The sequence below is a fragment of the Vitis riparia genome, chromosome 4, assembly GCF_004353265.1.
Source record: "Vitis riparia cultivar Riparia Gloire de Montpellier isolate 1030 chromosome 4, EGFV_Vit.rip_1.0, whole genome shotgun sequence".
Taxonomy (NCBI): Eukaryota; Viridiplantae; Streptophyta; class Magnoliopsida; order Vitales; family Vitaceae; genus Vitis; species Vitis riparia.
This window is the reverse complement of record NC_048434.1, coordinates 1,390,897-1,411,400: the sequence shown is the minus strand read 5'-3', so window position 1 is coordinate 1,411,400 and position 20,504 is coordinate 1,390,897. Positions and strand designations below refer to the sequence as shown.

General features: G+C 35.8%; 10 protein-coding genes and 1 pseudogene across 10 annotated transcripts; all 11 read left to right on the top strand.

Moving 5' to 3' along the window:
- Nucleotides 1–1,222: 1,222 nt before the first annotated feature.
- Nucleotides 1,223–1,906, top strand: LOC117913161 (17.3 kDa class II heat shock protein-like). Its single transcript, XM_034828105.1, has one exon. It carries the CDS (start codon nucleotides 1,286–1,288, stop codon nucleotides 1,754–1,756), a length of 471 nt encoding a protein of 156 aa, XP_034683996.1. The 5' UTR covers nucleotides 1,223–1,285; the 3' UTR covers nucleotides 1,757–1,906.
- Nucleotides 1,907–3,492: 1,586 nt separating this feature from the next.
- On the top strand, nucleotides 3,493–4,236 carry LOC117913023 (17.3 kDa class II heat shock protein-like). Its single transcript, XM_034827871.1, has one exon. The coding sequence runs from the start codon at nucleotides 3,567–3,569 to the stop codon at nucleotides 4,035–4,037; it is 471 nt and encodes a 156-aa protein (XP_034683762.1). The 5' UTR covers nucleotides 3,493–3,566; the 3' UTR covers nucleotides 4,038–4,236.
- Nucleotides 4,237–5,959: 1,723 nt separating this feature from the next.
- LOC117912398 (17.3 kDa class II heat shock protein-like) lies at nucleotides 5,960–6,809 on the top strand. The gene has a single exon (XM_034826965.1). It carries the CDS (start codon nucleotides 6,026–6,028, stop codon nucleotides 6,494–6,496), a length of 471 nt encoding a protein of 156 aa, XP_034682856.1. The 5' UTR covers nucleotides 5,960–6,025; the 3' UTR covers nucleotides 6,497–6,809.
- A 1,916-nt stretch (nucleotides 6,810–8,725) lies between these two features.
- Nucleotides 8,726–9,461, top strand: LOC117913034 (17.3 kDa class II heat shock protein-like). The gene has a single exon (XM_034827891.1). It carries the CDS (start codon nucleotides 8,795–8,797, stop codon nucleotides 9,263–9,265), a length of 471 nt encoding a protein of 156 aa, XP_034683782.1. The 5' UTR covers nucleotides 8,726–8,794; the 3' UTR covers nucleotides 9,266–9,461.
- A 908-nt stretch (nucleotides 9,462–10,369) lies between these two features.
- On the top strand, nucleotides 10,370–11,189 carry LOC117913073 (17.3 kDa class II heat shock protein-like). Its single transcript, XM_034827978.1, has one exon. The coding sequence runs from the start codon at nucleotides 10,441–10,443 to the stop codon at nucleotides 10,909–10,911; it is 471 nt and encodes a 156-aa protein (XP_034683869.1). The 5' UTR covers nucleotides 10,370–10,440; the 3' UTR covers nucleotides 10,912–11,189.
- Nucleotides 11,190–13,250: 2,061 nt separating this feature from the next.
- Nucleotides 13,251–14,055, top strand: LOC117913095 (17.3 kDa class II heat shock protein-like). The gene has a single exon (XM_034828009.1). It carries the CDS (start codon nucleotides 13,384–13,386, stop codon nucleotides 13,852–13,854), a length of 471 nt encoding a protein of 156 aa, XP_034683900.1. The 5' UTR covers nucleotides 13,251–13,383; the 3' UTR covers nucleotides 13,855–14,055.
- A 533-nt stretch (nucleotides 14,056–14,588) lies between these two features.
- On the top strand, nucleotides 14,589–15,439 carry LOC117912679 (17.3 kDa class II heat shock protein-like). Its single transcript, XM_034827363.1, has 2 exons — nucleotides 14,589–14,705; nucleotides 14,762–15,439. The coding sequence occupies exons 1-2, from the start codon at nucleotides 14,589–14,591 to the stop codon at nucleotides 15,080–15,082; spliced, it is 438 nt and encodes a 145-aa protein (XP_034683254.1). The 3' UTR covers nucleotides 15,083–15,439.
- On the top strand, nucleotides 15,130–16,005 carry LOC117912678 (annotated as a pseudogene).
- Nucleotides 16,006–16,465: 460 nt separating this feature from the next.
- LOC117913024 (17.1 kDa class II heat shock protein-like) lies at nucleotides 16,466–17,100 on the top strand. The gene has a single exon (XM_034827872.1). The coding sequence runs from the start codon at nucleotides 16,531–16,533 to the stop codon at nucleotides 16,999–17,001; it is 471 nt and encodes a 156-aa protein (XP_034683763.1). The 5' UTR covers nucleotides 16,466–16,530; the 3' UTR covers nucleotides 17,002–17,100.
- Nucleotides 17,101–17,658: 558 nt separating this feature from the next.
- LOC117913092 (17.3 kDa class II heat shock protein-like) lies at nucleotides 17,659–18,374 on the top strand. Its single transcript, XM_034828006.1, has one exon. It carries the CDS (start codon nucleotides 17,731–17,733, stop codon nucleotides 18,199–18,201), a length of 471 nt encoding a protein of 156 aa, XP_034683897.1. The 5' UTR covers nucleotides 17,659–17,730; the 3' UTR covers nucleotides 18,202–18,374.
- Nucleotides 18,375–19,156: 782 nt separating this feature from the next.
- LOC117913152 (17.3 kDa class II heat shock protein-like) lies at nucleotides 19,157–19,876 on the top strand. The gene has a single exon (XM_034828095.1). The coding sequence runs from the start codon at nucleotides 19,211–19,213 to the stop codon at nucleotides 19,679–19,681; it is 471 nt and encodes a 156-aa protein (XP_034683986.1). The 5' UTR covers nucleotides 19,157–19,210; the 3' UTR covers nucleotides 19,682–19,876.
- Nucleotides 19,877–20,504: the final 628 nt, after the last annotated feature.

Here is a 20,504-nt window from a genome sequence, read left to right as displayed (position 1 = left end):
AATTTTGAAGGTTAATCTATTTCAAGGATATTGTTTGTCACGCCTCAACCAATAAACTTTTCTTACTATTCATTATGTTTTTTGTTTGTATGTTTTAGGCTAGTCCTTTGTTTCCATACCCTTAAACCAACAATTTATAATGGGCAAATTATCCATGCTCATAATTGATTACTCTATTATTATTAATGTACGATTTAGAAATAAAGAGCAATTTTTTTTTTAATTGTTGATGCTTAGATATGTTTAACTTTTAAATTTTAAAAGATAAAATACAAGTTTAATTGAAGTAAATCTAAGTTCAAAAACTCTATTATATGATTAATAGAAATTCTTATATTTATTTAACTAAATTTATTATAAGAACAATTTTAAAATGGTATTTGGTAAAACTTATTACTTATTATTTAATTATTTTAGTTGATTTTAAGTTAAATTATACTTAAATTATTAGTTTTAAAACTTATTACTTAATTCTCATTTCAAATATTAAGGTTGTTTAATAAAATTAATTAAAAATTTATTATAAATTATCATATTGATATGATTATTTTCATAAATTACAATTAGGAGAAAAGATTTTAACTAACTATGGAAGTCAGGAAATAGTAAAAGAAATTATAAGAATAATTTGGATAAATAAGGATAAAAAATAAAAATAAAAATATAGATTTAAAAATAAGTTAATTATTTTTATTTATTAATTAAATTTACTTTTTATTTTTAGTGATACGATTAAATTATTTTACCAAACATATTTAATTTACTTAATAACTTAAATTAAATTATTAATTCACTTTAAATTATTAAATTGGTTTATTAAACATTTTCCTAAAAAATGATTTGATCTAAAAATTTTATTTTAACTTTTACTCTAATAATACCTTTTAGAATTATGTCTTTTTTTTTTTCTAAAATCAAAATAAAAATTTACATCAAGCATTGATCAAAACCATAATTTGTTGATAATAATATGATAAAAGATTTGTGAACTACTGTGTAAGCTGAAATAGAACTTCTTTTAACAGGTAATTTTTTATGAACAAATAAGGGGTACTTTAGTCATTTTGGAGAAACTTCCACAAACTTCTGGAACCGTTGGAGCAGAGCCAACAGAGACAAACTCCCAATTCTCCTCCTTGTTCTTTCCAGAACCTTCCTCTGTTTCCCAACTCGTCTTCTATAATATCCACATGACTACCTCCGATTTCTTCCAACATTCAAGCACTTCTACATTCGCAATTGCAGTTGTTCACAATCTCACACCAACAAATCTCTGGAACCCTACATGGATTCGAGGATGATGGGCTTCGATTCTCCACTCTTCTCTGCACTCCAACACATGCTCGACGCCACCGATGATTCTGACAAGTCCGTCAGCGCCCCCACTCGCACCTACGTCCGCGACACCAAGGCCATGGCGGCGACGCCTGCTGACGTCAAGGAGTACCCGAATTCTTACACCTTCATCGTCGACATGCCGGGGCTGAAGTCCGGCGACATCAAGGTTCACGTGGAGGACGACAATGTGCTGGTGATCAGCGGAGAGAGGAAGCGCGAGGAAGAGAAGGAAGGCGTCAAGTACGTGAGAATGGAGAGGAGGGTAGGCAAGTTTATGAGGAAGTTTGCATTGCCGGAGAATGCCAATACTGATAAGATCTCCGCGGTTTGTCAAGATGGAGTACTGACCGTCACCGTTGAGAAGCTACCACTGCCGGAGCCCAAGAAGCCCAAGACCATTGAGGTCAAGATCGCTTAAACCTCCGTGATTTCTGAGTGGGTAACTGTTGTAAAATATCTAAAATCTCGTGCCAATAATTCCTTTTGAATTTGACATTTAAGATTTGGATATCTTTATTTTGATGAATTAAAATTGTTGAACAAAAAAATATGGGAATTGTTTTCCTGATATGAATGAATTATGTGAAGGATGCTTATTTGAAAAATATGCTCTAAAATGATTTTCAAAAAAAGTAGATGTAAGAGTAAAAAGCCTCTAAAGCTTATTTATTTGGATGTATGTCATCTGATTCATTCAAAAATTTTTTTTGTAAGAATAAATATTTTTTGCTTTTCATTCATGATTTTAGTAGAAAATTTTGGATGGATTTTTTAAAGGAAAAAATTGAAGTATTTAGTGCTTTTAAGAAATTTAAAACATTTATTGAAAAGGAAAGTGACCATAATAACTAAAGAGATCTAATAAAAGAGATAATTTCACATTAAAAGAATTTAAAGAATATTATAAAAATCATTGGATGCAAACAAAATAACATAGTCAAAAGGAAAAATAAAACTGTTTTTGACATAATTTAAAATATGTTGAAAAGTAAAAAAAAATGCAGAATTATTGTCTAAGTTATCTATCTAATCGTTCTCCTAATCAAAATGTATGAAATAAAACATCACAACAAACTTGGAATAGAAGAAAGTCGAGCGATTCACATTTAAAAATACTTAGAAGCACAATAAATGCTCGTGCCAAATAAAAAATGGTCAAAATTAGATGACATTTTTCATTGATTATGACTTAAACATCAAATATTACATGTCATACAATCTAAGTAATAGAAGGATCATTCTGAAAAGTGCATGACAAAAGAACAGATCATAAGAATTCATAAGATGTTTACAATTTAAGAATAAATAGACAGGTGCAATTAAAGAAGGGATTTCTTAGATTTGTTCCTCAATCCAATAAAGTCTTATCAAATTTTTTATTATAGGATAACTATTTTAATTCCCTATAGGAATGATATTAAAATCATTGGATGCATCGACCTTTAATGGTTTCATATTCTCCAAAACAAAATAACGTAGTCAAAAAGAAAAATAAAACTGTTTTTGACATAACTCAAAATATGTTGAAAAGTAAAAAAGATGCCTAAAGAATTTTAATACAGAGTTATTGATTGTCTAATTTATCTGTTAAATTATTATCCTAATCAAAATATATGAAATAAAATATCACAGCAAACTTGGAACGAAAGAAAGTCAAGTGATTCACATTTGAAAGTACTTAGAAGTATAGCAAATGCTCATGTGTCAGATAAAAAATGATCAAAATTAGATGACATTTTTCATTGATTATGAATTAAACTTCAAATATTACATGTCATACAATCTAAGTAATAGAAGGATCATTCTGAAAAGTGCATGACAAAGAAAACAGCTCATAAAGAATTCCTAAGATAAACAGACTGGTGCAATTAAAGAAGGGATTTCTTAAATTTGTTCCTCAATCCAATCAAGTATTATCAAATTTCTTAGATTGTTGTCTTAATTACAGCAAGGCGTCCACGTAAGGGGATTTTGCAGCCACAGAGACAGAAGGGTACTTTAGTCAATTTGACTTTTTCCGTTTTAACTTGTAAGAAGGTCCATAAAACTTCCAGAAGCTACCAATGTTGCTCTTCTCTCTTCTTCCAGAAACTTCCTCTGCTTCCAGACCCAAACCCACCACCTATAAGAACCACACCACCGGCATGATTTCGTCATCAGAAAATCAATTCCAACATTTTCATTTACAAATCTTAGCAGATCTCAGAGACTAATCGCTGAAAAGCAAAATGGATTTGAGGATCATGGGTTTTGATTCTCCACTCTTCTCAACCCTCCAACACATGCTCGACGCCGGCGACGATTCCGACAAGTCTCTCAACGCTCCCACCCGCACCTACGTCCGGGACGCCAAGGCCATGGCGGCGACGCCGGCTGACGTCAAGGAGTACCCGAATTCCTACACCTTCATCGTCGACATGCCGGGGCTGAGGTCCGGTGACATCAAGGTTCAGGTGGAGGACGGCAATGTGCTGGTGATCAGCGGAGAGAGGAAGCGGGAGGAGGAGAAGGAAGGTGCCAAGTACGTAAGAATGGAGAGGAGAGTGGGGAAGTTTATGAGGAATTTCGTGTTGCCGGAGAATGCGAATACTGATAAGATCTCCGCTGTATGTCAAGATGGGGTGTTGACCGTCACCGTTGAGAAGCTGCCACCGCCGGAACCCAAGAAGCCCAAGACCATTGAGGTCAAAATTGCTTGAAATATTGGGGGTTTTGGGAGGGTTTTTCTGGGTTTTTAATAGTAAATAATGTGGTAATGTTGCTGTGCCACAGGGGGCTTTGTCTGGGTTTGATCTTGGGTCAATGGCTTGGGGTGATGAAGATACTGATCTCTTCATTACAGTATAATGTGTAGTTTTGATTTTTCAGTACTGTCAATAAAGTCTGCCTTTTCTCTCCCTTGCCTTGTTTTCATTTTTCCTGGAAAATTTTTAAGATTTAACGGCAATTAAAAAGCCATAGTAAGGCGTAGTTGACAACTTCACTACAGGTCTTTTTTTTAATTGGGAAGATTGGGTTTTGGGTAGAGAATTTGATAATCTAAATGTGTGATTTAGATTGGGAGAGTGACACCATATGTGTCTGCGGGAAGGGTTGTTCTATTTCAAAATGATCAAATATAATGACTGGTATTAGGATAATGAAGATACGAAAGACTTTAATGCTATGTTCGGTTTCCGGAAAGTACAAAGGAAAGAAAAAAAATGCTAAGGAAAATGATTTTCTCATGTTTGGTTGTCTTATGAAAAATATCAAAGAAAATCAAATATAATTAAAACTAATTAAAAATTTATGTATTTTAAAATTATTTAATCTTTATATTGATGAGTTAAAATAAATAAAATAAGTTTGAAGTAACAAAAAAAATAATTTATCAACTTTTAATCTATTTTTTTATTTTCCTTCACTTTTTTTTTCCTTCTACTTTTCCTTTGTATTTTCTTTTCCTGGCATTTTCCCTCAAATTTTTCGGGAACCAAACATAGCCTAAATAAATTTAATCAATATTATCATCAATGATATACTTGTATTTAATCCTTCTATGCCATGTTCAATCCAAATAAAATGTACCCAACATGACTTGCCATGTAATTTATAAGGGGCAAATTATCCATGCTCATATTTGATTAGTCTATTATTATTAATGTACCATTTAGAAATAAAGAGCAATTTAAAAAAAAAAAAAAAATTGTTGATGCTTAGATATGTTTAACTTTTAAATTTTAATAGATAAAACACAAGTTGGATTGAAGTGAATCTAAGTTCAAAAACTCCATTAGATTAATAAAAATTCTTGTATTTATTTAACTAATTTTAAAATGGTATTTGGTAAAATTTATTATTTATTATTTAATTATTTAAATTAATTTTAAGTTAAATTATACTTAAATTATTAATTTAAAATTTATTACTTAATATTTGTTGTTTGATAAAATTAAATTAAATTGATATGATTATTTTCATAAATTATAATTAGGATAAAATAGTTTAAGTAACAATGAAAGTCATCAAGTAGTAAAAGAAATTATAAAAATAATTTATTTATATAAGAATAAAAAGTTAAAATAAAGATATTGATTTAATAATAAATTAATTATTTTTATTTATTATTTAAAGATATTTTTATTTTTAAATTATATCATTAAATTATTTTATCAAATATAATTAATTTACTTAATAATTTAAATTAAATTATTAATTTACTGGTTTATTAAAAATTTCCTAAAAAATTATTTTATCTAAAAGTTTTATTTTAACTTTTACCATAATAATACCTTTTAGAATTATGTCTTTAATTTATTTATTTTTTTGTAAAATAAAAATAAAAATTTACAGCAAGCATCGATCAAAACCATAATTTGTTGATAATAATATGATAAAAGATTTGTGAACTACTGTGTAAGTATAAATGGAACTTCTTTTCAAGGGTAATTTTTTATGAACAAATAAGGGGTACTTTAGTCATTTTGAAGAAACTTCCACAAACTTCTGGAACCGTTGGAGCAGAGCCAACAGAGACAAACTCCCAATTCTCCTCCTTGTTCTTTCCAGAACCTTCCTCTGTTTCCCAACTCGTCTTTTATAAAAACCACATCACTACCTCCGATTTCTTCCAACATTCAAGCACTTCTACATTCACAATTGCAGTTGTTCACAATCTCACACCAACAAATCTCTGGAACCCAACATGGATTCGAGGATGATGGGCTTCGATTCTCCACTCTTCTCTGCCCTCCAACACATGCTCGACGCCACCGATGATTCTGACAAGTCCGTCAGCGCCCCCACTCGCACCTACGTCCGCGACGCCAAGGCCATGGCGGCGACGCCTGCTGACGTCAAGGAGTACCCGAATTCCTACACCTTCGTCGTCGACATGCCGGGGCTGAAGTCCGGCGACATCAAGGTTCAGGTGGAGGACGACAATGTGCTGGTGATCAGCGGAGAGAGGAAGCGCGAGGAAGAGAAGGAAGGCGTCAAGTACGTGAGAATGGAGAGGAGGGTAGGCAAGTTTATGAGGAAGTTTGCGTTGCCAGAGAATGCGAATACTGATAAGATCTCCGCGGTTTGTCAAGATGGAGTACTGACCGTCACCGTTGAGAAGCTACCACCGCCGGAGCCCAAGAAGCCCAAGACCATTGAGGTCAAGATCGCTTAAATATCCGTGATTTCTGACTGGGTAATCGCCGATAAGCTGGTCTAATTGGGATTTCTGTGAATTTGGTCTGGGTATGATATTGGGTCATTGGCTTCTACATAGAAGCTGATTATTTATTTATAAATATTGTAGTTTTGAGTATGAATAAAAATCCTGCTCTGTTTTTCTTCTTCTTTGGTGTATCTCTCTTCTGGTTGGAAGCTTCATTGTATGCGTGGAGAAGATGGGAAAACTGATCTTCCTAAGAAATATTACCCTGAAATTATAAGGTTTTTGTAAGATTTAAGAGTGATTGAACAAAAGTTTTATTTTAACTATTACCATAACGTTTGTGTGGAATATATTTTTACGTTCTACCTTCTTGGATGAGACTAGGCTTGTTCTGGCTTTAGTCTTCAGTGGGTTTCATGTCCCAAATTAATGGACAAGCCCAAACAACCCTTAGAATTTGTCCAAACAGCCATTTTTTGGGGGCTCACCCATCTTGGAAACTGTTCAAAGTTAAGTCCATTTTGTGGGGAAAGAATTATTATATACCTAAAAGGGCAAAGGTAAAATAAGAATGGAATGCATCGATTTATCTTGAACATTCTTTGCTATGTGCCCAATATGACAAATAATATATTAAGTTTGGGCTAGTTTTTAGAAAAAGAATATGATATTTATATGAAAAATCAAAGTCATGTAAATGTAATTAAATGCAATGTTTTTGTTAAACATACAAAATAATAAATGTCTAAAATCTCTTGTCAATAATTTCCTTTCAATTTGACATTTAAGATTTGGTTATCTTAATTTTGATGAATTAAAATTGTTGAAAGAAAAAATATGGGAATTACTCTCCTCATATGAATGAATTATGTGAAGGATTTAAGAAACATGCTCTAAAATAATTATTTTAGAGCTCATTGTCACATGATGCTTCAAATAAGCCTCCTCATTGGTTTATATAGAGCTTAGGAAGTTTCTGAATACTCCTACACGTAACCATTAGTGGGAAGAGTGTGGAAGATTCTAGAAATGCCTAGAGAAGTCCACACATCTCTACATTATGATGGAAGACATGAGAGAAGTTTAGGGCTTTCTAGAGAATTCTAGAGGTCTCTTGTACATAAAATGATGTAGGACATTTTAGAATATTCTTGAATTGTAAGAAACCCCCAAAGGTTCCAAAGAGTTCCATTGGTGCATTTGGCCAAGGCACAAAGTAAGTAAGTTCCTAAAACACTTGTAAAGGCTTCCTTGAGTAATAAAATATTTCATTCCGTAAAAATTGCCTACTACGTCTTCTTAAGGTTTCGAGTCGTGAGCATCCTAAGTTCCTAACTTAGCAAGCTAAGTTTAGCAAGCTAAGTATTGGGAGTAAGGTTGACTTAGCAAGATCAAGTGTCTTGACTTGTCTAAGTACCGCACGAGTTTAGGAAACGACGAAGTCTATGACATCATGGATGCTAAGAGCTCATTTTCAAAAAACATATTAAATTATTATTATTTTATATTTTTGTAAGTTAATAAGATCTATTACTAAATAAATTAAAATTAGTAATTAAGACTCAAACCATATTTAATGAAAATACATACTCAAATTATTTTATTTAAAAAAATTAAGAACTTGACTAATGAAAGTTTAAGTTTATTTTAAAATGATTAATATTATGGAACAACTATCAACAATAAATTAAAAAATTTATTAAGTAAATATTTTAAGATTTGTATACTTTATAGTGTGATATTATTTTATTTATGTGAGTTTAATGAAAAAGTTAAATGAGTGGTGTATGTTTTTTTTCTTAATTTTAAATAAAACTTTAATATTTAATAGTATTAATTATTAAATTTAGAAAAAATTAAATATTTTAGTTTTTTCTATCCAATAAAAAATTTATAATAAATCATGAAAAAAAAAAAAACAAACCATTCAAAAATAAATTATTTTCAATAAAAGGGCAAAAAAAAAAACAAATACTTGACTTTTGGAGGAGTAAAATTAGATTGTTGTCTTAATTACAGCAACATTCAAAGGCGTCCATGTAAGGGGATTTTGCAGCCATAGAGACAGAAGGGCACTTTAGTCAATTTGACTTTTTCCGTTTTAACTTGTAAGAAGGTCCATAAAACTTCCAGAAGCTACCAATGTTGCTCTTCTCTCTTCTTCCAGAAACTTCCTCTGCTTCCAGACCCAAACCCACCACCTATAAGAACCACACCACCGGCATGATTTCCTCACCAGAAAATCAATTCCAACATTTTCATTTACAAATCTTAGCAGATCTCAGAGACTAATCGCTGAAAAGCAAAATGGATTTGAGGGTCATGGGTTTTGATTCTCCACTCTTCTCAACCCTCCAACACATGCTCGACGCCGGCGACGATTCCGACAATTCTCTCAACGCTCCCACCCGCACCTACGTCCGGGACGCCAAGGCCATGGCGGCGACGCCGGCTGACGTCAAGGAGTACCCGAATTCCTACACCTTCATCGTGGACATGCCGGGGCTGAGGTCCGGCGACATCAAGGTTCAGGTGGAGGACGGCAATGTGCTGGTGATCAGCGGAGAGAGGAAGCGGGAGGAGGAGAAGGAAGGTGCCAAGTACGTAAGAATGGAGAGGAGAGTGGGGAAGTTTATGAGGAAGTTCGTGTTGCCGGAGAATGCTAATACTGATAAAATCTCTGCTGTATGTCAAGATGGGGTGTTGACCGTCACCGTTGAGAAGCTGCCACCGCCGGAACCCAAGAAGCCCAAGACCATTGAGGTCAAAATTGCTTGAAATATTGGGGGTTTTGGGAGGGTTTTTTAATAGTAAATAATGTGGTAATGTTGCTGTGCCACAGGGGCCTTTTGTTTGAGTTTGATCTTTGGGTCAATGGCTTGGGGTGATGAAGATGCTGTTCTCTTCGTTACAGTTTAATGCGTAGTTTTGATTTTTCTGTACCGTCAATAAAGTCTGCCTTTTCTCTTCCTTACCTTGTTTAACTTTTAAATTTTCATAGATAAAACACAAGTTGGATTGAAGCGAATCTAAATTCAAAAACTCTATTATATTATTAATAAAAATTCTCGTATTTATTTAATTAACTTTATTGAAAAAATAATGTCAAATTATTTGATTAAATTTGATTTTAAGTTAAATTATATTTAAATTATTGATTTAAAATTTATCATTTAATTTTTATTTTAAGTATTAAAATTATTTGATAAATTTAATTTAAAATTTATTCTAAATTATTATATTAATATAATTATTTTTATAAATTATAATTATGATAAAATTGTTGGAATAACAATGAAAATTATAAAATAACAAAATGATAGATGTAATCAAGGTAAATGAAGATTAAAGATAAAATAAAAATATATTTTTGAGAAAAAATTAATTATTTTTTTATTATTTAAAATTATTTTTTATTTTAAGTCATATTATTAAATTATTTTATCAAACAAATTTAAACTTACTTAATAAATTAAATTAAATTATTAAATAATCACTCATTAAAAAAAATTTGAAAGTTTTATTTTAACTTTTACCATAATAATACCTTTTAAAATTATGTCTATATATATTTTTTTCTAAAATCAAAATAAAATTTACATCATTGATCAAAACCATAATTTGTTGATAATAATATGATAAAAGATTTGTGAACTACTGTGTAGGTTGAAATAGAACTTCTTTTAAAAAGTAATTTTTTATGAACAAATAAGGGGTATTTTAGTCATTTTGGAGAAAATTCCACAAACTTCTGGAACCGTTGGAGCGGTACCAACGGAGAAACTCCCCCAATTCTCCTTATTCTTGTTCTTTCCAGAACCTTCCTCTGTTTCCCAACTCGTCTTCTATAAAAACCACATCACTACCTCCGATTTCTTCCAACATTCAAGCACTTCTACATTCGCAGTCACAGTTGTTCACAATCTCACACCAACAAATCTCTGACACCCAACATGGATTTGAGGATGATAGGCTTTGATTCTCCACTCTTCTCTGCCCTCCAACACATGCTCGACGGCGCCGATGACTCCGAAAAGTCCGTCAGCGCCCCCACTAGCACCTACGTCCGCGACGCCAAGGCCATGGCGGCGACGCCGGCTGACGTCAAGGAGTGCCCGAATTCCTACACTTTCATCGTCGACATGCCGGGGCTGAAGTCCTGCGACATCAAGGTTCAGGTGGAGGACGACAATGTGCTGGTGATCAGCGGAGAGAGGAAGCGTGAGGAAGAGAAGGAAGGCGTCAAGTACGTGAGAATGGAGAGGAGGGTAGGCAAATTTATGAGGAAGTTTGCGTTGCGGGAGAATGCGAATACTGATAAGATCTCCGCGGTTTGTCAAGATGGAGTACTGACCGTCACCGTTGAGAAGCTACCACCGCCAGAGCCCAAGAAGCCCAAGATCATAGAGGTCAAGATCGCTTAAATCTCCGTGATTTTTGAGTGGGTAATTGCAGATAAGCTGGTCTAATTGGGATTTCTGTGAATTTGGTCTGGGTATGATTTTGGGTCATCGGCTTCTACACAGAAGATGATGATTTCTTTATAAATATTGTAATTTTGAGTATGAATGAAAGCCTTTCTGCTCTGTTTTTCTTCTTTCTTTGGTGTGTATATCTCTCTTCTGGCTGGAAGCTTCATTGTATGTTTAGAGAAGGTGGGTAAGCTGATCTTCCTAAGAAATATTACCCTGAAGTTATTTAAGGTGTTCTGTTTCTTGTTTTAATTATTATTTTATTTTTAAAAAATTTATAATCTAACTAAGGAAAGTTTAAGTTTATTTTAAAATGATTAATATTATAGAATAACTATTAACAATAAATTTAAAATTTTACTATGTAAATATTTTAAGATTCGTACACTTTTTAGTGTGATATTATTTTATTTATGTGGGTTTAATAAAAAAGTCGGATATCTCGCAAGTCTTATTCTAATATTATGTCTATATCCTCTTCTGAAAATACAATGAACAAAGATATGAGGGGATGGAATAAAATACCCAATTTATATAAATTGAGATCAATTTTACATATTCTTTTCAGAAACCAATTGCTTTTCACTTCTCTATTCTAATCTAAACTTTATATTTATCATAATTATAGAAGAGTAGAATAGTGTTAGAACGAACTAACTCATTCTAAGCTCATGTATGATACTTAAACAACTCAACTTTTAAAGTCTTTCTCTCATACTTGTACCTATGCTAAGTAATGCTATTTAACTTGGTAGTTGATAACAAAAGGGCATTTTGGTCATTTAAAAGATAATAGGTGGTGGTGGTCCTGCTGGGAAGAGCTGTCAATGTTAACTATTAACGGTGAACATTAAAATATAAATGATATAGGTGCGGTGCCATGGCATTCACCCTCATTGTTCCCTAACTCATTTTCGATAAAACCCATGCCACCACCTTTGATTTCCTTGACATTCACATTTGCAGTAGTTCACAATCTCACACAACCAAATCTCTTAAACCCAACATGGATTTTGAGGATTATTGGCTCTGCACTTCCTGAACCTTCAAAACATGATTGATGTCACTGACAAGTCAGTCAGAGCTCCCACTTGGCCGACTTCAAGGAGTACCCAAACTTTTACACCTTCATGGTGGACATTGCTAGTATAACGACTCTCTCTCTCTTAATGGTGTAGATATTGTTTGCTTTGGACCCAAAGGAGCCCTCACGACTTTAAAATACGTATATAGGGTTAAGAGAAGTCCATACTTATATAGTGTCAAAAATTTTCTCTATTATCCGTGGGATGCACAAATACCCCTCATACAGACACAACATCCTTGTTGTGTCTTACGGGATTGTGGGACCAAATAGATGAACACCCCTACGGGGTTAAACAAACCCCCTTTTTATAACATCTCATATCAAGGTCGGGGATCGACTTTGATACTATTTATAACGACTCACTTCCAACTGTATAGATATTATTCGCTTTAAACCTAAAGAGGTCTTCCATACTTATATAGTACTAGAAACTTTCCCCTCTATTCAATGTGAGATGTTACAAACACTCCCCACGCATACACAACGTCCTCGTTGTGTCTCATGGGATTATAGGGCCAAACAAACAAACACACTTACGGGATCAAACAAACCACACATTGAGGTCGAGAGCCTGGTTCTGATACCATTTGTAACGACCCGCTCCTAACCGTATAGATATTGTCCGTTTTAGACTCAAAGGGATCCTTATGGATTTAAAACGTGTCATAGAGTTAAGAGAAGTTCATACTTATATAGCGCTAGAAACTTTCTCCCATATCCAATGTGGGATGTCATAGTTAGGGTTGAAGTCTGGTAACATCAAAGTCTCGGTGGAGGACGACAATGTGTTGGTGATCAACGAAGAGAGGAAGCTCGAGGAAGAGAAGGAAGACACCAAGTATGTGAGAACAAAGAGGAGGATGGACAAGTTTATGAAGAAGTTTCGATTGTCAGACAATGCAAATACTTTAGGATCTCTAATATGTCAATATGGTTTTTTGACCTCTAAGGTGATGATGTCTTAATTTATTAAAAAGACCTCAGCGTTTTGGGGTTTTTCCGGAGTAAAGTTAGATTATTTTCTTAATTACTATGGAACTCAACTCATCTATAGAGTATTTTGCATATGAGGGGTAAAAGGGCATTTTAGTCTATACGCAAGAATCTTCCAGCAACTTCTTTTACCGTTCTAACTTGCAAGAGAATCATAGAACCTTCCAGAACCTACCAATGCCTCTCTTCTCCTTTCTTCCCGAAACTTCCCCTGCTTCCCAAAGCCAAACGCAACACCTATAAAAACCACACAACCACCCGCGAATTCCTCATCGGAAAATCAGTTCTAACACTTCCAGTTACTCATCTTCGCAAATCTCACAAACTAATTGCTAAACAGCAAAATGGATTTGAGGATCGTGGGTTTTGATTGTCCATTCTTCTCAACTCTCCAAAACACGATCGACACCGGCGACGATTCCGACAAGTCTCTTAACACTCCAACCCGCACCTACGTCCGCGACGCCAAGGCCATGGCTGCGACTCCGGCTGACGTCAAGGAATACCCGAATTCCTACGCCTTCATCATCGACATGCCGGGGCTGAAGTCCGGTGACATCAAGGTTCAGGTGGAGGACGACAATGTCCTGGTGATCAGCGGAGAGAGGAAGCGGGAGGAGGAGAAGGAAGGCGTCAAGTACGTGAGAATGGAGAGGAGGGTGGGGAAGTTTATGAGGAAATTTGTGTTGCCAGAGAATGCGAATACTGATAAGATCTCTGCCGTTTGTCAAGATGGGGTGTTGACCGTCACCGTTGAGAAGCTGCCACCGCCGGAGCCCAAGAAGCCCAAGACCGTTGAGGTCAAAATTGCTTGAAATATTGGGGATTTTGGGAGGGTTTTGTTTAGTAGGAAATAATGTGGTAAAGTGGGTCTAGCACAGGAGGCGTTTGGGTCTTATTTTGGGTCAATGGCTGCCGGCGATGTCGTGATGAAGTAGGTGATTTCTCAAGAATAGTCTAATGTGTAGTGTTGTGTTCTATCAATGAAGTTACCCTTTACTCTTCCTTTCCTCCTTTTTATTTTTTTCAGGTAAATTTTTAAGATCTGAACTCTGAAGGCAGGAAAAAAAGCATTGGACATTACCAAACAGAACATTTGCTGGTGTTTCCTCTGGCTGAGAGTTTGATTATGTTTTTTCTTTGGGTGATTGAATTTTGGCCAGGAACTTGACATTGTAACTTAAAACTTAAAATGACTTATTAAATCAACTTAATAAATTATTATTACTTAATAATTTAAACATAATTAAATTGAAAAATCGTATTAAATCATTAAATATTAAATACTGAATTTTACCAAATGCCTTATTAACCTTTTGAAATAAAATTATCTAAACTTGTAAAAACGTTTTATTTACTTCGAAGAAGAGCTCATGACTTGTCAAGCTGTCTCTAAAGGAGGACACACGCCTCCAGAAAAAGAGGGGTATTTTGGTCATTAAATTATACTTCTATTCTGGCTGGAGCATTTGCGCCTTCTTCGACATAACATTCGCTTCGCATTTGCGGTTGTTTCCAGTTTCACGTCACCAAATCTCGGAAACCCAACATGGATTTGAGAATTCTTGCCTTGGATTCGCCACTCTTTCTAACCCACTCTGCCAAGGTCGTCAGCAATCCCACTCGGACCAACGTTCGCAAGGCTAAGGCTAGGGCTGCGACACCGGTGTTCGGGTGGCGACGCCCGCGGACGACTCCGTGACACCGGCGGAAGACTCCTAGACGCTGGCGGATGTCAAGGAGTACCCGAACTTCTACACCTTCATTGTCGATATGCCGGGGATGAAGCCCGGAAACATCAACGTTCAGGTGGAGGACGACAATGTGCTGGTGATCAGCGGAGAGGGGAAGCGCGAGGAGGAGAAGGAAGGCGCCAAGTATGTGAGAATAGAGAGGAGGATGGGAAAGTTTATGAGGAAGTTTGCGTTGCAGGGGAATGCGCACACTCATCAGATCTATGCGAAATGTCAGGATGGGGTTTTGACCGTCACCGTGCAGAAACTGCCGCCGCCGGGGCCCAAGAAACCCAAGATCATTAGGTGAAGATGGCTTAAATCTTTGTGGTTTTGAGTGGGTAATTCCTGATAAGCATGTGTAATTGGGATTTGCGTGAATTTGGTCTGGGTTTGATTTTGATCAATCATTTGCTTTTCTAGACAAAAGCTATGATTCTTTATGAGTTTGTAGTTTTAAGTATTGCTGGTACAAGAACCTTTTGAGACCACAAGATCCTAATGAATTGCTGGGAAGTGTCGACCAGCCTCAATGGAACCAGCAGGCTGATATCGTGAAGTGTTTTGCTCTCCTCCCTTTTTTTCCTCTATCTCTTGCTTATCCCTAGTCTGGCTTTATAGTTTCTCCTTGGCGTGCTCTGATCGGTGATTATAGAGTCCGCTTTTTCTCGGGAAGGAGCTCTTATCAAGTCAAACTTGAGGAACTTCACAATGCTTGTTATGGTGTCAGGCGGAGCCCCCTCGGGAAATACTCTGCTGGTCATGACTTGTCTCCGACAACTCTGTCAGGGCTCCAACCCGCACCCACGTACGCGACGCCCAAGGCCATGGCTGCAACCCCCGGCGGACGTCAAGGTTCAAGTTGAGAACGACTACGTGCTGGTGATCAGCGGAGAGAGGGAGGCGCCAAATACGTGAGGATGGAGAGGAAGGTACGAAGTTTGTATTGCCGGAGAATGAGGATACTGATAGGATTCTGCGGTTTGTCAAGATAGGGCGTGGACCGTCACCGTTGAGAAGCTACCACCGCCGGAGCCTAAGAAGCCCAAGACCATTGAGGTGAAGTTTGCTTGAACATTTGGGGTTTGGAAATTTGCGGCCATGGATGGGAGCTTGTGTTAATATCTTGGATTTTATGTGTTTTTGGGTTGGGTTTGGTGTTTCTGATGGTCATTGGCTTTTGGATCCTGTAACAGATGACTTCCAAGTCAGAATGTAGTTTCCCTATTTTTATTGTTGCATTTTCATTAACTAAAATTTCAGATCCTGTAGCCCGAAACTCCTTGATCATAGATTTTACATCAGTCTAGATCCCTTTTGAGACTATAAATTATCAATAATTTTGCTTACCAATTAACTAATAGACTTATTTGATTTTAAAAGAATAAAATAATGTGACTTACATAAATAATCAATAATTTTTTTGACATACAAAATATGACTTTCTCCTAGTAAAAATATCTTGTATTAATTTCTCATACATATCAAAAAAAGGAAGGGCATTTTAGTCAATAATAATGAACATTCCAGCAACTTCTTATACCGTTGTAACTCCTAAGAAAGTCCATAGATCCTTCCAGAAGCTAGTTTCCAATGTTCCTCTTCTCCCTTCTTCGAGAAACTTCCTCTTATTCCCAAAGCCAAACCCACCACCTATAAAAACCACGCCACGGCCGAGGTTTCGTCATCAGAAAATCAGTTCTACATTTTCATCTACAAATCGTCACCAATCTAACAGACTAATCGCTGCAAAGCGGGATGGATTTGAGGGTCATGGATTTTGATTCTCCACTATTCTCAACCCTGCAACACATGCTCGACGCCGTTGAAGATTCCGATAAATCTCTCAACGCTCCCACCCGCACCTACGTCCGCGACGCCAAGGCCATGGCTGCGACACCGGCTGACGTCAAGGAGTACCCGAATGCCTACGCCTTCATCATCGACATGCCGGGGCTGAAGTCCGGCGACATCAAGGTTCAGGTGGAGGACGACAATGTGCTGATGATCAGTGGCGAGAGGAAGCGTGAGGAGGAGAAAGAAGGCGCCAAGTACGTGAGAATGGAGAGGAGGGTGGGGAAGTTTATGAGGAAGTTTGTGCTGCCGGAGAATGCGAATACTGATAAGATCTCTGCGGTTTGTCAAGATGGGGTGTTGACCGTCACTGTTGAGAAGCTGCCACCGCCGGAGCCCAAGAAGCCCAAGACAGTTGAGGTCAAAATTGCTTGAAATATTGAGGGTTTTGGGAACGTTTTTCTGGGTTTTTAATAGCAAACAATATGGTAATGTGGGTGTGCCCAGGTGGGCTTTGTTTGGGTTTGATCTTGGTCAATTGCTAGGGGTGATGAAGATGGTGATCTCTTCGTTACACTGCAATGTGTAGTTCTGAATTTTCAGTACCGTCAATAAAGGATTAAAGTCTACCTTTTCTTTTCCTAGGTTTGTTTTCATTTTTTTCCTGCAAAAATTTTAAGATTTAATGCAAGTAAAAAAGCCATAAGGTGGTGTTTCCTCTGGTTGACAACTATATCATAAGTTTTTTTTTTTTTGGGGGAGATTGAATTTGTATTGATTAAATTTAATCTCTGGTGTTTTGATTTTAAATTTTGATAGATAAATTTGTATTGAGGTAAAATCTTAGATCGTATTTGAATTGGCATCTAAAATAAGCATAGATCAAAATCATAATCTTTAGAAGATTCGTAAATCAATGGGTACTTTCGTCATTTTGAAGAAACTTCCACAAGCTTCTGGAACCATTGGAGCAAAATCAGCAGAGCCAAACTCCCAATTCTCCTCTTTCTTGTTCTTTCCAGAACCTTCCTCTGTTTCCCAACTCTGTCTTCTATAAAAACCACACCACTACCTACGATTTCCTCCAACATTCAGGCACTTCCACATTCGCAGTTGCACTTGCAGTTGTTCACAATCTGACACGACAAATCTCTGAAACCCAACATGGATTTGAGGATGATGGGCTTCGATTCTCCACTCTTCTCTGCCCTCCAACACAAGCTCGACGCCGCCGACGACTCCGACAAGTCCGTCAGCGCACCCACTCGCACCTACATCCGCGACGCCAAGGCCATGGCGGCTACTCCAGCGGACGTCAAGGAGTACCCGAATTCCTACATCTTCATCGTCGACATGCCGGGGCTGAAATCCGGCGACATCAAGGTTCAGGTGGAGGACGACAATGTGCTGGTGATCAGCGGAGAGAGGAAGCGCGAGGAAGAGAAGGAAGGCGCCAAGCACGTGAGAATGGAGAGGAGGGTCGGCAAGTTTATGAGGAAGTTTGCTTTGCCGGAGAATGCGGATTCTGATAAGATCTCCGCGGTTTGTCAAGATGGAGTGTTGACCGTCACAGTCGAGAAGCTCCCACCGCCGGCGCCCAAGAAGCCCAGGATCATTGAGGTCAAGATGGCTTAAATGTTCATGATTTTTTAATGGGTAATTGCTGATAAGCTTGTTTGATCGGAGTTAGTGTGAATTTGGTGTGGGTTTGAATTTGGGTCATTGGCTTGTACACAGAAGCTGATGATTTCTTTATAAACATGTAGTTTTGAGTACCAATGAAAGCCTTCTGCTCTGTTTCTCTTCTTCTTCGGTGTATCTCTCTTCTGTTTGGAAGCTTCATTGTATGTTTAGGGAAGATGGGTAAACTGATCTTCCTAAGAAATATTCCCCTTAAATTATAAAGTTTTTCCAAAATTCAAGAGTGATAGAAGAAATTGGAAGGAAAGTGAAGAGCATTCATCAAATCAAGTAAAAAGAAATTTATAATAATGACATCATAAATGATATATGTTATGCCCACCAATATCAAAACAATGAAAAGGAAAATCAAATTTTATTTTAACTATTTAAAATAATGTTACCTCTTTTTATTTTAATTTAAAGAATAAATTATAAATTTTTTCTTTTAAATTAGTTAAATATGTATAAAAAAATTGGATTTAAAAAAGAAACAATAACTTTTCATGCAAGTATTGATTTTGTTTAAGAGTGATCTTCATTAAAAGTTTTCTATACAAATTAATTTTAGTAAATTTTTTTGTGTAATAATTGTTTTGTATAATTTTTTAAAAACCATTTTTAAAAATTTGTTAAACTCTTCATTTTTTTTCTTTTTTAATAAAAATAATTTTTAAGTATTACAAGACATTTTGATTCTTTTTACACACTCATATGAAACCATGCCCCACCTACAAAAAAGGGCATTTTAGTCGTTTAAAAGAAGCTTCCATAACATTGCCGTACCGTTGTTGAAAAATCCAGGAACCTCCCAGAAGCTCCCAATTCTTCCCCTTCTCATTCTTTCCAGAACTTTCCTCTGTTTCCCAACTCTCTCTCCTATAAAATCCACCCCACCACCTCTTAATTCTCCAAACATTCAAGCACTTGCACATTTTTCAACAACAAATCTCTGAAACCCAATATGGATTTGAGAATGATGGGCCTCGATTCTTCACTCTTCTCAGCCCTCCAACACATGCTTGACGCCGCCGACGGCTCGGACAAATCGGTCAGCGCACCTACCTGCACCTACGTCCGCGACGCCAAGGCTATGGCTGCTACGCCGGCGGATGTCAAAGAGTACCCGAATTCCTACGCCTTCATCATCGACATGCCGGGGCTGAAGTCCGGTGACATCAAGGTTCAGGTGGGGGGCGACAATGTGCTGGTGATCAGCGGAGAGAGGAAGCGGAAGGAGGAGAGGGAAGGCGCAAAGTACGTGAGAATGGAGAGGAGGGTGGGGAAGTTTATGAGGAAGTTTGCGTTGCCGGAGAATGCGAATACTGATAAGATCTCTGCGGTTTGTCAAGATGGGGTGTTGACCGTCACCGTTGAGAAGCTGCCCCCGCCGGAGCCCAAGCAGCCCAAGACCATTGAGGTCAAAATTGCTTGAAATATCAAGAGTTTTGGGAGGGTTTTTCTGGATTTTTAACGGTCAATGATGTGGTATTGTGGGTGTGTATTAAAATTCAAAGAAAAAAATCCTATGATATTTTCTTTGTATTACATATTTAAATTTTAATTTGAGCCTGTAGAATTAAATTCGTATTGCTTAATAATATTACATTCAATCCAATCTTCAGATGTATTTGAAGTTGTTTTGCAAAAGTTGAAACTTTTGTACTTCCTTGAATCATTTTGTTAGATTAGTGTATTTCAAAATTATGCCTTTGCTTAGATTTTAATTTATTACCTATTACCAAAAATAATAAATAATTTACATGGAATTGAGGCTTAAATAGTTTTTTTTTTAATTAAATTTAGATAGAATTTAATTTAACTTAACTCTAACTTAAAGCTTTGTTTTTTTATTATTTTATTTCTATTAAGCATCTAATATTAATAAAATAAGGATCATATTTTGGTTATTTCAAAAAATTATTTTTAATATTTAACAAAAATTCAAATATTTTTTTTATTTAGTCAATATTTTTAAAAAATAAGAAATAAGTAAAAAAATAAAAATAAAAACAATCAATCACTTTAAAGTTTGACATTAAGTTTTAAAAAACAAATATCACCTTAATCTTTTTTTTTTCCATTTAATTAAAATCATGATCAAAATAATATTGATATTATATATATATATATAAATATATATGTTTTTTAAATAAGTATCATTTTTTACTTTTTTTTTTTAATGTTAAAATCATTTTTAAATCTTAAACATTTTCTTCAAAACCAGGTTAACATTTATAAAAATTTGATTTCAAAAG